Genomic DNA, 14,486 nt, shown 5'->3' with positions numbered 1-14,486 from the left:
TATTTATCCGAAATGTGCGAAATATTACCTTAATGAGCTAATGAGGCAGTTAGATTCATGGAACATATCAAGGATAAGCAGATCAACCATACTTTAATCATTATGCCGCCTGACTGTTATGGAACTGATATCATACTGAGTTCGCTCACTTGATGGCGGAGGAAGCAAAAATGAAAAATTGTCCTCTGGCAAATGGGTATGCCAAATGGAGTTAATTTTGACAGGTTGACCTGATATGATCAACTTTCTTGCCCTATATTGTCCCTTTTTTGTCCCTCTTCTAATTTCCCATTGCTTGAATGCTGTCAACACATTTTATACTTACACAATCACGTTTGACGTTCATGTGTTTAATGTAATGCTATTTTGCGCATTCCTGTCATTATAGTTGTATTAATTGAAGCTGAAAGCTTTGAAGAGTTTCGAACAAAAAGTGAGTCAGTTGTATATGCGGTGGCTCAACATACATCATTGGACTGATATTCGAAAATTTGTCATCGCTAACAACTTACCGTTAAATGAATCATTTCAACTGTGCAAGAAAAAGACCAAAAGCACTAATTGCTAAAGTGAAGCTGCGAAGTAACTTCAGAACTAAAAGACTTTTGATTTCTTGATCAAAAACCATGTTAAATTATTTGATTGCATTTCCGTTCATTTTCCTTAACCGGCCATTCAATTTAAAAAGTTCAGATCTATTATATTTTCGTTCAATAAAAGAAAGCGTCAGGACCATTTGAAATGCTGTGACAACGATGATCGTGAAACCTTTGATGATACGAAGTTACAAGAACAAAAAGAGTTGAGCGGTACTCAGTAGAAGAAATGCTTATTACATTTCTATGCAAAGTTTTCAGTCAGACAGAAGCCAATCTTACAAAACTTTAACTGGTCAGTTGCCAGTTAGATTTCCCGAAAATTCTAAAAAATGTTCATACTTACAGTATTTAGACAAGAAACTGTGGAATCATTTGAAAATTTTCAATTTTTATGTTTGACAAAATGATCAAGTAATGATGAATTAAAAATGGTAGAAAAGAGACTCCTTTTTTGAGGGCTTGATGTATTATCGTAGAAGTACTACATCTAGCTTTTCACCAAAGAAGTTTTGGTTATAAGGCTTTTATTCTAAATGAGCTCACCTTTACCAATTTAATTTCATGCTTTAAGTACTGAAATGAAAGCATTTTCCTGAACAATGATAAACGGAAAATTCTAAACAATGGTTTTTTGGAAAAATTAACAAAATACAACCTTCAAAACATAAATGCCATTGATGTTGAATTTATCTAATTAGAACGTATTTCAATAAGAGTTTGAAGATGTTGGAGGAATTCCGAACAGCTGTTAGTTAAAATAAGGTTGGCGTCCATCATTTTGCTATTTCAAGTTTTTTTGGTGTCAATTTTCCGCAAATCCTCCATGCCGCTTATTCCTTTTCAAAAAAAGGTCTTCATTTTCCATTTGTTTGCAGTAAAAATTTTCGGTATGAGTATGCATGTTTGTTTATGCCTATGTATGTGTGATACAGTTTACTTGTTTAATCACCGGCGAAATTTTTGTCTGAAGTGTTTGAAAGAATTAAGAATTTTCCACCTGACCAGAATAAAATGGAATGTGGAAAGGGCATATGAAATTTTTTAATTGCTAGAAAAGAGAAAAGTAATGAAATCAATGTCACTGCCACTTTTATCAAGGTCACTGAATCTACAAGCTTTAAAAAAGTTCACCATTTTTCTGTAAACTTTTTCCACTTTTAAAAGACTCGAGGAGATATGCAATTATTCTACGAAATCATTGATTAGACCCATTTCTAAAATCAAGATATAATGGTGGAAAAAGAAGGCAATAAAATACAAAAAAAAGAAAAAAAAATGACAGAAAACAAGAAGATATGGAAGACTGGAGAAACATAAATAAAGTAAGATAAGGTTGTCGAGATATACTGAGTGCACACAATAAGTACTACTCTGTTTCATCGTTAAAAAGATTTGCCGTAAAGAATGAATGTAAAACAGCTGTTAGAGCATCTCTAATCATCGTGTCGCTATCTTCGAAACAAAGAGAAAAAAAAAAACAAATATACAGCTTCCACAACAGTTTCCTAAGCCCGTAATAAAATGTAAGGCGTAATCAGCCCCTAATACGTAATCAGATGTAAATCCATAAAATAACAAGTTTTTAAAGGGAACAAGCGGGTTAACAAGAACAAAAATATGACCATAATGAACTTAAACCTTTATTACTACATGAAGTATTTTCCAAAAAATAAAAAGAAAGAATAATTAGATCAGTTTTTAGATAAATAAAATGACACTGTGGAGCAGCATGCTCAGATCCAATTGCCCTTTGCATAGTCAATGATCTATTAAAACATGCAGTTGTTGACAAAATATGTATGCTCAAGTAAGGAATTATCATTGGGAGGAGATATAAAACATTTCGGGTGTATAGCAAATCTTTCTACTTGAGAATGTTCTATGATCGAATGTCAAATTATGTGAATGTTGAAGCTAAAACATAAACGTGGCTATGCAGCATCCACGTTGCATTGAAATTCCAAATCCAGTAGGAAGGTATTAAATGAAGTGGTGAAAGAAAATCAAAAACTTTCTCATTAATTTGGTAGAGCGATGATCCCCCAAACCTAACTTATCGTTTTATCCAATAAAATTGAAAATTACGCTAAGGCAAGATAGACAATGAGTTTGAGTTTGATTCAGTAATTAAAATGAGCGAATTTAATTGCAGTAGAGATTATGCATTTTTTGAATAATTCTACATTCACAAGTTTCAAATAAACTTTTTATTTAGAGGAAAAACAAAACATGACCATCACTGGGCAGCTGTGAGTGACAAGTGTACTGAGCACATGCCTTGAATCAAGGGGAGGGATAAAAGAAAGAGACAGACTGTTAATCATTGGAACTACCTGATCCTCTCAAGCTCTTATATCACTCTGCTTCGCACAACCAGGTTGTTTTACCTTGCCATGGGCCTAAAAGCCCGGTTTTGAGGTCGGGTTCCGCGACAGCAAATGAAGGTAAAGGTGAAATGTGTTATTTCTCGTGACAATTTTGCTTTAATGTGCACGATTAATGTGGTCATGTTTTTGTGGCTTTTCGCTCATGATTTTAATAGTACTTCATTTTCCCGTCCGTAATTGAATTAGCATTCCAAAGAATTGGAATATCGATTAGGTCCAAGTATGAATTTTTGGCCCTTCAAAGGTATTGTGTGACATACAGTAGCGCAGCCAAAAATTGGACCACTGCTCTTGCGGACCACCCGTCACATTGGACCACTGCTCTTGCGATTCGTTTGAGAAATCATTTCAGAAGTCTCGAAAAGTACGAAGTAGACTTGAATAGAGCCATAAGAAAGAATTTATATATGAGTTTACTCTTAGAAACAACTTACTATCTTACTGCTAATGAACAGTCTTCTTCTTTCATTATCAGTCAGTTATTCTCAGCTGTGCAAAATAACTTTTACGTTCCGTCTTATCTCAAATAATAACAGCCTCTCTCCTCCACTAATCTCCTTCATTTCTGGATCTTCGGCACAAACGATGCAACTCATATTGGATACATTCGAAGTTGAGTTCCTCCAACAACAGATTATTTTGCTGAACAAACATTCGTACTCTACCATGTTTTCGTATCTCTTCAGGGATTTTCGCACTGAAAGTTACTTTTTACTTAGTGAAAGCTTATTGACTTCACTGAATTACTCCAATCTACTGATTATCGAAGTGGAAAATTTCATCCTTTAAAGGAGGACTATTTAATGTATATGGAGATATCACAATTTCTTTATTGAATTTCCACTATTTTGCCTTCATAATAGAGTTAAGTAAGCGTGCATAGAAACTTAAGACAGGTGGAAACGATTCTACACAGTGCTACTTGCAGAATTTCAGTGACTGCGTTTTTACCTGCATATAATTTGAGGCAGAGATATTGAAGATTGAATGAAAGATGAGTTTCCCAGTGTTCAGGGCGCGATCTGCAGTTACATTACCACGTGCACGTTCCGTTGAAAGAGGAGATGTAGCCACGCTTACCCGGTTCGTTTTTATTCCGGAAATTTTAGGAAATACTTCATTTGTATTAGAATATTTCCAGGGTTTTGAATTCATCGTTGTTTTGAATTCATATTTGTTCTGAATTTTAGAGTAACATCGGTGCCCAGTTTAGATGGTATCCACGTTGGTGAACGATATCGTCCATCAACATTATTCAAATACCGACGAGATTACGATTTGGTCTGTTTACTGTTCTTTCTGTATTTTGATTCCTATGACTAAATTTAACATTTAACAAAATAAGACTAATTTCGTGAGATTATAGTTGGACGATTATTACCACGACCGCATGTTTTTTAACACTGCATTGCATTGGCAAGACTACAGATTTGCAGCTCGCCGATATCTCAACACTGACCCGATCCCAAGAAGTCTTGGTTTTGAATATCCTGCTTTTTGGTAAACTGGTTCTCAACTTTTGCTTCACGGTGCATAATTTTTTTTCAACTTGATCACACGATAATCTATGTTTTGTTTCGCATTTTCTGCTACTACAGGTAAAATATACTCATAAAAAGATTGCTTATTTATTCTGAGGAACTGTTCTTAATTTGTTCCAGGTCTCGCTATAAGTGGTATACAGACTGGCTGAATCCAACATACTGGCGTCGCTATCGTGATCCGAATTATGATCGACCACTGTGGAATAATTGGCAACCATGGTATTTGGATAGAAATAATGTGGAACGAGCAATACGTATGTACAAAGAAGGTAATATATATTAGGATAATAGTTTTTTGTTTATGAGCATATTGTACTGAATTATTTCAGATATTTAAAAAGGACAGTTGGGTAAAGATTTTTTTAGCTGCTACAGAAATTGCAATTATATTGCATTTTATGAACAGGTTTGGTTGACTTTGGAAAGTTGGATCAATTTTGGATTCTTCCATCAGCGCTTTCCAGAAAAGGAAAAGACTGGACTGATGTGTACTTGCCAGCTGGTAAGTTCAATCGAATTTTCATAGTATTTATCTCATCATCTGAAGGATACGCAGTATGCCTGAAAGTTGCACTTTATTAGAGAAGTCTTAATTCTTTTATTGGTAGACGACGGAAAATGGTTAAGCGGAAGGCTTGCTGAGTTTGGAGTATTCATACTTTCTTTAGGTAATAAACAGGTATCAGCAAGTAATACAGATACAGTCGATCACTAGACTAGATTGGAAATTTATAGAAATACTTGGAGGATTTTGAAGCGCGCTGTTCTTCCAAGAGCGATAATGATGGAACTAAATCTCATTAATTGGCTCATCTGTTTATATAGTGGGATTGGTTTACAATATTCCCATAAAATACATATTATCTCTTAATAGACCAGAACAAGGTTACAGTAGAAAAGCTTGGTTGGTTACAATATTTCAGCATGAGAATATAAGCTTGGTTAATATATTGGATCTTCAAACAGTTAACGCTGCCTGCAGCACAAAGGGCTTTACCATTAAAATCGAATAACAAATCAGTCAAAAAGTTCAAACATTGCAAATAAATTTATCAATTTGAGAGATGAGAGGTGGACAAATGATTGATTGCTTTAAGGTCGCATTTACATTATTACTATTATTTTTATGTAATGAATCACTGACCTAAAAAAACGGCTTTTATAGACATTTTCATATCGTTCATATCGATATGTTCATATCGTTATCAATCTACATCGAGATATTTGCACTACAAAACGTTTTGAGTTAGTAAAAATATTCCGCGTTTTCCCAACACAGTCTGTCATGACTTGAAAAGATTTGTTCTTATTTTCCTATCCCAGTGGATAGACTAAAATATCACGAAGAATAGCTTGAGTACACATGCTAGATAGTCCTTTTTCATACTTTTAAAACCAGTTTCTAGCAAGTATTGAGATTACTATCATTATCATTTAATGTCGCTAGACGTCTTCAGGACGTTATGGTGCTCGACGTTACTTCTACGCATTCGCTTAATCGTGCAAAGCAAATTTTGCCACTACAATCTGACGGTTGAATCGTTTATTCTTTCAACATGCACCAGCAAGAAATTCGATGGTAGTGTAACGCATATCTCAAACGAACTGCTTTTTTTTTCTTTCCTAGTATTTTTAAATTGCCGTGTCATAAATAACGTCGTCCTACTCTTCCAAATCTGAACAAAATTAATTTGTTTTTGAATGACAATTGAAAGACTGCGATAACTGGTCAATGTGTTCGTCAAAATACATATTACGCTAGATAAATTATTCATTTCATTGCCACTTCATGTTTTCTTTTATTTCTAGAGTTAACGTTCTCAATATATATTTTAGGAGTACAATGTGTTGAAAACTGGTTGCCTAAGAGGAGGATGGATTTAAAAAAAAATACCTTATGAATAATTTTATAAGGAACTTCCGAAAAGTTTAATAACGGCAAGTCCTATATTAGTCGAGTTATCATCACAGTGCAGCAGTTTTAATAAATAATCGTTGTACTTATCTAATTGAAGGAGAAAGTTTCCCAGGAAAGTTATTCAGGAAATATATGCTTTCAGCGGTTTCCTGTTCAAAATCTTTGAAAAAAACAGTTAGTGACGCATAGAAATGGAACGTGAAAATGCGAAAGGTGTTTTCAGAAGCAGAATAAAAATGAAATTCTCCCAAGTGAATAAGGGATCTTCGTTCGAACTAACGCTCCGGCCAATAATAACTACCTACCTATTTCATACATGGTTTACCATTGATGCAGTGAATGAGAACAATTCATTCCTTTTCAGGCAGTTCAATTTTGTACCTCATTAGAATCACTTTCCCTTGTTTCAATTCTAAATCTATTTTCAAATGAGATCGATTTCAAGCCATTACATAGCACCACTGTTAGCACTGAATTCAAATTATCACTTTCATTCGAATGTTTAGTTCCGTTGTTATCGTCGATTTCAACGAGAATACAACTCAGTCAACATGAACAACCATACTGGTGTAAGCATTTTAAGCACAATTCTGCCGACGCTGATTTTTTCATTTGAAAGCTTTTCTTTTTCAGCAGTGTTTTTCCATCAACGTTATCAACGCTATTAGGAAATAAGAATACTTTTCATAAACTTCAAAAGCACAGAATTGCTCATGGAAAAGTTAATAAATTAACTCAGTACTTCCAACTTTTGCAGCTGATTTTGAATTATTCCCGTTGCAACTTCATCTCCTTTTTTTTATTTCTATATTTTAGGTGAAAGAAAATATCAGCAGTATGAGAACTGTTGAACTCCAAAAAATGCATAAACTCTATGAATCATCCTTCTACATCTCTTGCTAGTTATCTATCTGTGCTAGGTAAATATCCAGAAAAGGTGGCTGAAAATTTTGCAGAAGGCAATTCTGATTGAGGGACACTCCACTGCCCAGCCTATGACTATCTCGATTCTATCTACAGAATTAGTTTTTCTACGGTTGTTCATCTGGCTCTGATCGGATGCACGATTACCTAGGTAATTAATATCAGAAAAAAAAAACGAGCTAAATAATCAACAAAATACTACTTCTCGGGAAATCTTGATGAATCGACCTTTTCCATTGGTATGGTGCCGGTCTAGGAAAAGATGGCTGGAAGAGGAAGATGGCGGAGAAAAGATTTCCTCTTTACTTTTGCGTCTGTTCTATTAAACAATTTGTTATTATCTAACCAACCAGAACTGGTCGTGGTGAATAAACTGGAAGAGGGAATAATTTTAACGTGGGTTAAATTGGAAATTGGAACAGCTGTTTTACAATGAAAACTCTTTGGGAAAAACGAGATAAGGCGGATCAGATTTCAGTACTACAACAGTTGTCTGCAAAACAATCCATCCATCTGAAAATGTCACTTTTCAGCGTCATGAAACACAGAGTATAAGTAAATTAAGCCGCTTACTGTGTGATTTAGTAATACCCTGCATTATATCTCATTTCAATTGCTTGAATTGAAATTGCTTCTCTTATTCACAGTACACTGAAAGTTTGTTGTACTTAATCGACTTGTTGCTTTTAGTAGCATACTTCGAATTTAAAAGAAATCCAGTACAATTTATGAATAGAATTTCCAAAAATCAACTAGTAGCATTTCCTCAAGTACCTTAAGACATCCTTTACAGTAATATGAAAAATCGCGATTCATCGAAAATAAGCTCGATCGCATGGGTTCTTCTGCATCAAGCTTCCTCTCCTTAGTTACTTTGATTTTTTGCGATCTACTGCTCATTTTATTTCCTTTAAAAAAAAATTCTCATTCACGAAAAGTGGCGGAACTATCGCATAAACCGTGTGATAAACAAAAGCGATGAAATAGGTGGATCTTGCTGCCCTTTGCATTAAAGCTGTTACTGATGAGCAATTTACCAGGGAAGTGAAAACTCTATCACAAAACAGTTTTGTGTCATACTATATATTTCGAACCGAACGAAATTCAGGGATGAGATCATGTCTCTGGAAATTGCCTAAAACCCAATCATGATAGATTATGAGTAATATGGTTTATTCGAAATACTAACATTGTTTTCTCTGTAGTACTTGAACAGTTCAAACTCTCCTTCAAATGAATGGATTTGCGAAAAGTCGTTCCAGCTTGCTATCTTGTCGTTAAAATATTAAAATGTTACGGACACAGTGAGGCAACAAGGAAAGCAAAGATCTCAACCAATCCTTACTTCAGTAGCTACCCTTCGAACAAAAGCTACAGAAAATCCTGATGACACCGTTACTATGCACTGCTATTCATTCAGAGACAATTTCTCTGCAGGAATGTGTTCTGTGCAAAAACCCACATAAGACAAAAGTGGTAGTACCTTTATGTTTATGGAAATGTTAGTAACAATAATTAACTTATAAATGTGATGTATCATGGTAAGCTCATGTACAGAACTGAATATCAAAATACAGTATTGATATCACAAATAAACATCAAACAACAGTAATGGTCATTGAAATCAAGTCACAAAATACACTAAAATAAAAAAAAATGCTCTGCTAATGATATTATCGAGCATAAACCGAATAAAGTACTGTAAAAAACTACCTATTACATACGCATTTAAGATAAATGACACATGGTTCGGACGATAAAAAGGAATATTTCGGCAAGAAACACCCATAAAATTTAATAAGTGGATGAAAATTTCAACACTGATAATGTTGCGAAAATCTAGGAATTGAGAGGTACTTATTGTGATGTACTAATCAAGATTTAAACGAAAACTGACAGTGTAAAGGATATTAGGAAAATCAAAGGATATTAGGAAAATCATTAAAAAATTATATGAGATCAGAACAAATTGTTTGTCCAGTTATATTAAGCAAAATGTAATTAATTATTCGAAATTGGTGTTGCACCTCGCCTAAAACTACCAAAAAAAATAACAGAAACGAAAATAGTGAGAATCAGTAAGTTGTGTAGGCGTTCAAAATAAGAAATGAAAGAACAGAAGCTTAATCCTAACAAATCACATCCTCTACCGCACATCTCAGAATGAGAAGGATAAGTAGAAGGGGGAAAGCACATCTCCCCCTTCTACTTACCCTTCTCATTCTGAAACTTGCTATGCCACTGAATACGCCAAATCCAATTCAGTAAAGTTCACTTCAGATATATTCCGACGAAAATCATTAATGTTTTGTTACAATTCTTTTGACCAATTATCTTAATTGTTCAGCAGGGCTTCATTCTCTTCCACGACTTGTTACTAGGACATCATTTGTCCCAAAAAATTTTACGATCCATCAAGCAAAGATATGTGTACAGTCCATGAAAGAGAGCGATGTCAGTTCAAAATCTCTGTAAACAAGAGAAAGGAAATTGAAAATGCCATGCATATGTATTAACAAATACACTAATCGACAGGAAAGAGGTACAATAACACTAAAAGCAAATCAAATTTAGACAAAGGAGGCCAAAACTATTCTAAAGTATACCAGTTTTGCGTAACGGCAATTTCTTCAAATAAAACGTAATAATTTCTCGTTGAAATCGGATGCTGAGACAACTCCAGATGCAAAACATAATTCACAGCATATATTTTCAGTTGCCAACACTTTTAATGAACGAAATAATATTATCCAGAAAAAACTCTTTAATTCTAGTTTTTACCCGTGATGCGTTAAACAACTTCAATCTTGGAACAGTCCTAAGTAACGAACTGTTTTTTAACATGAACACAGGAGAATGATAAGGACATTCTGGAATATTTAGATAGAAAAGACTTCAAGTATTCGGCAGCAACTTGAAGGTTTACAAGACGACCATAAAGTAGAAATATAAAACGGAAATTATTCAGAAATAGATACACATGATCACGACAATAGGTAAGTAAAGTTGATCCACTTATCAACATTACCGGCTATTTACGGAATAACACACAACTCCCTTCCCACGGATGTTTGCTGTTGAAAATCTTGACTGGGTCAATATCTCCTGATATAATGAAATTACTCTAATTTCAAGGTCCTTGAATTTTTGACAAAATTTAAAAGACTAACCACTTCTGCAGTTGACAAAATTTACCTTTCAACTGCAGTAAAAAAGGAATTACACGAAACGTTATCAATTTGCTAGACTAAACAATATGTCAAAAGGTATTCTAAATATTGAGGCAAATCAATTTTGCTTTTGCAAAACCCAACTGAAATCAAAAATAACGACAAAACACACTGGTCCAAACTATAGCCAAAAACATATAACTTAGCTTGCATCAAGCTCGTTGTTAGCCTGCTCTGAAGAAAAAACTGTTCAATTTTCGGAAATCTACACAAAATCATGCCTGAACGAATATGCTTCGCTATGGTAAAATAATGATCTAATGGATTTTTTTTTCAATGGCAACTTATCTTCAAAAGTTTATTATTTCTTTGGCGTTTTACTTTAAGAACAACCTTAACGCCTTCTTGACTAAGTAAAACGATAATTGGGGGAATAGTAGAAATCGGTAGATATTATATGAACATCATACTGCTCCCGAAAGCATAATTACTTGGGTAAACATTTGAAAAGCAACTGCACCTACTGCTGGACTTCCTGACCTGGTCAAGAGACACCATGATTGACGGCTTAAGAATAAAGAATGGAGCTAATTTTTGAAATCACACAGCTTGAATCACTGACGCCATGAATTAAATGAATCAAGAGATCAGTGGAGGAAAGTAAAAGTCGAGGTTATAAGCTTAAAGCCAGCGGATACTAGACGTCTAAAATGGTACGGAAATGATAGCAGTGGGACGAAACTACTGAACCCAATTTGATCCCTACAAATTTACGGAGATAAATGAGATCCACGATGAAATTCTTTAAAACTAGCAATAACATAAAAATAGGAATTGGTATGTAAGAGTAGGCAGCAACATCGAGCCAATACATTGGAGAGAAGCAGTTACTACATTACATGTATATATAATACACCAGAAAATTAATACAGGAATCATCAAATTTCCAAGCAGTCCACAAAATTCCACACGAAACTGAATATACATACCCAGTAAAAGTGGGTATGTATATTTAGTCATACCCCAGTGAAAGTGAAGTGGGTGTGCGGCTTAACGTATGACATTTACGAAATTATGAAAAAAAAAATTAGAATGAGGTCAAGAGCGTACCAGGACCTAGACGGACATTTGTGCACAGCTAACAAATTATATCATTCACGATATTAAATATCTAATTAAGACTACAATACTTAATCACTTGATGAGAACTGATTTATTACTGACTTCAAAAACACTGAAAAAGTCTCCCTGAATTAATTATGCAACGTTGCAAGGAAAAGTGACATATAAACGAGACGAGTAAAATGAGATGAACACGAATGTCTGTGAGATATGTACAAGAAAGGCTGTATTTGCAAGGTTCAGAAAAGCTATCAAAATTTTTCCTGAGTACATGAATAGTATATAAATAGAATAGATACTAATGATGGGCTGGAACTAGCAGTAGTAGTTCAGTACTAAATTTATTACTTTCCGAATAAATTATAAAGCTTGTAAGTTAAATAAAACTGGAGTTACTATGGTCAAAGTTAGACATTATCTAACCAAAAATCAGCAAAATTTCACCAGGCGCTATGAACCAAAGCATTACAACATGCAAATAAAGAGATTTCATAACTAAATAAGTACAGTAAGTTACAGCTAGTAAATCCTGGTATTTTTTTTTAGCTCTCATCATGGCTTCGCCATTTATTCATATGTACTCTGACTGTTGAAAAGGCTACTATATAAATGGCTGCGAAAAAGCAATTAATTCAGCACCCCGTGAAAAAGTCAGGAAGCAAAAGGCACTAAATGTGAGTGTACATGTTTCTTTGAAAGCACATAAAGAAAACGTAAAAAATGAGACACAAAAAGTGGGAGGAATCAGCGAAATCTCAAAAATCAAAATTGGTTCCAAACCCACCGAAGTGGTAATGTTTATAAAACAACAAGTATAATTTTAAGCAAAGATAAATTGCGAAGCTCTTAAAAAACTTTTTTTTAAAGGTGTGAAAGTTTTTGTTTATAAAAACCTTTAAAAGTGTGGAAAGTTTCGTTTACAAATTTAATAATGTTTATATTTTCCGAAGCAAACTTGATGACCACCACATGCAACCGACCAAGGTAACATACGAAAAATTGGCAGTATTACCCCTCCAAAGTATTACCCTTTTCACTTATATCACTATTTGTATTCTACATAAATGAGTTCATATGAGCAACTTTGTTCCAACAATTCATCTCCGCTTAGTGGTTAGTAAAGTGACAACAGAGTACGCTAGTCTGATAATTTAAATACAGCAAGATGAAAGCCACATATTACCACAAGTCAGAATGGTGGTAATGAAGACTGTTAGTTCTATTCAGGCTAGAAGTTTACAACGTCGACAGGAAAAATACATATCAGGAAACACCGAGATATTGCAACTATCAGGAATTCCCATCTACGCAGTTCTGCCCAGAAAACCCTTGAAGTGTATAATCGACTGAGCTTCAACAACCTAAAAAGTACTAAAAATGAAAAAATTTGCTGTGAACTGGCTCTGAACAAAAAAAAAAAAAATATTTGAGTGAAAGTTACAACACACCTCATTCCTATAAATGGCATTTTCGGCCATACGATCACGAATTCGAGTCAGTAGCCTCCCCAACAAATTTAAACCCCTCCACCGCTGCGGATCGCAAGCGTCTGGTTCGTCCATCCCCAATCCAATACCCCATCGCTGATCTCGGGGATTACATTCAACCAAAACTGTATACATTGTACGAAATAATGCTTGTCGAAGATCTTTGTTCTGCTCGTACTGAAATAGTATATTATCACTGAATATCGACCTACAATGGCAGACTAAACTTAATTTTTACAAACCAAGGAGTTAAACGCCTGGTCATAACATTTAATTTTCAAACCAGTTTTTTGAGCTGCTAACCAAGCTTTATTAGATAACAAAACATCAGTTAGGCCCACGTAAAACCGATAACTGTAAAATCACAATGCAGACATGATGAATTTAACAATGGAAGCAGCTCAGACAAATAAAAGTCAAGTCAGAAGCAAAATTATATCTGCCTTTCTTTGATTGGCAATGGCCATAACTTGCGTCGAAAATTTGTCCCAAATTGGCTGGCTAAAATTTTTCACTTTTGCGCCCAGCATTTTCATTTGTTTCGGATCATGGCTTGCCATTATCGCCATCGCAGTATCTTCGTCCTTGAACAATTCTAAAACACAAACAATGTACAAATTTAATTTTATTTCCACCCAATAGACAAGTACTTTACTGGTCACAAAATCTGACGGATCGAAAATCGAGAAAGCGTATGCAAAAGTGAAAGTATGCAAATTAATTACTGGAAGACAGAAAAAGCTGTGATGATTACGACGGTAGGAATTTCAAACACATTCCAAATTTTCAACAGCCACATCAACTCAGGATTAAATAATTGGACATTTATTTAAAAGTACAAAAGAGAAACAACTAGTTGAGTGAAACTGCAGGTCAAAATCGAACAAAGTAATTATTTGGCACTTTACTATTATATTCTCAAGAAAATACATTATACAGGAAGCATAGAACAATATTGTTTTTATTTAAATGATGACTAAAGAACTTACTAGCTTTCCAGTACATGTAGTATTGTTCTGTGCAAATAAAATTCATTCCATCGATGCACAGTTGTTGGCACAAGTAATGATTACTGAAGACGTATTTATCAGTGAAAAACAATGTCAGTGGCTCATTACGAGGTGACAATCGCACTGGAGCTACTAAAGGCTGCAAGTAATAGCATTATAATGCTGGACAAAAGATTGAAAATCTCTAGGCATCTTTCTTGAACTCAGATGAATTTCTAGACATAGTTTCAGAATCTAATCTTGATAAAAAATTATTCGAAGACCTGTAATATATATATATATATATATATATATATATATATATATATATATATATATATATATA

The 14,486-nt window shown here is 34.3% G+C and overlaps 2 protein-coding genes across 2 annotated transcripts in view; one reads left to right on the top strand and one right to left on the bottom strand.

Annotated features, from left to right (window-relative positions):
* Positions 1-3,947: 3,947 nt before the first annotated feature.
* LOAG_07595 (TAG-18 protein) lies at positions 3,948-6,315 on the top strand. The gene is made up of 6 exons (XM_003143128.2): positions 3,948-4,069; positions 4,177-4,267; positions 4,353-4,486; positions 4,648-4,799; positions 4,937-5,032; positions 5,988-6,315. The coding sequence occupies exons 1-6, from the start codon at positions 3,981-3,983 to the stop codon at positions 6,026-6,028; spliced, it is 603 nt and encodes a 200-aa protein (XP_003143176.1). The 5' UTR covers positions 3,948-3,980; the 3' UTR covers positions 6,029-6,315.
* Positions 6,316-12,743: 6,428 nt separating this feature from the next.
* LOAG_16916 (hypothetical protein) overlaps positions 12,744-14,486 on the bottom strand; it is a gene marked incomplete at its 5' end in the record, with an annotated part of 3,238 nt that continues 1,495 nt past the window's right edge. Inside the window, 4 exons of the mRNA XM_020449570.1 lie at positions 12,744-13,025; positions 13,113-13,328; positions 13,622-13,746; positions 14,141-14,300. Of these exons, the coding sequence (XP_020306885.1) occupies positions 12,969-13,025; positions 13,113-13,328; positions 13,622-13,746; positions 14,141-14,300 (558 nt within the window). The 3' untranslated portion in view covers positions 12,744-12,968. The remainder of the gene's footprint in view (positions 13,026-13,112; positions 13,329-13,621; positions 13,747-14,140; positions 14,301-14,486) is intronic.

The sequence above is a fragment of the Loa loa genome (assembly GCF_000183805.2).
Source record: "Loa loa unplaced genomic scaffold supercont3.28, whole genome shotgun sequence".
NCBI classification, from domain to species: Eukaryota; Metazoa; Nematoda; class Chromadorea; order Rhabditida; family Onchocercidae; genus Loa; species Loa loa.
The sequence above is the reverse complement of the archived record's forward strand: the minus strand, read 5'-3'. Positions and strand labels throughout refer to the sequence as shown.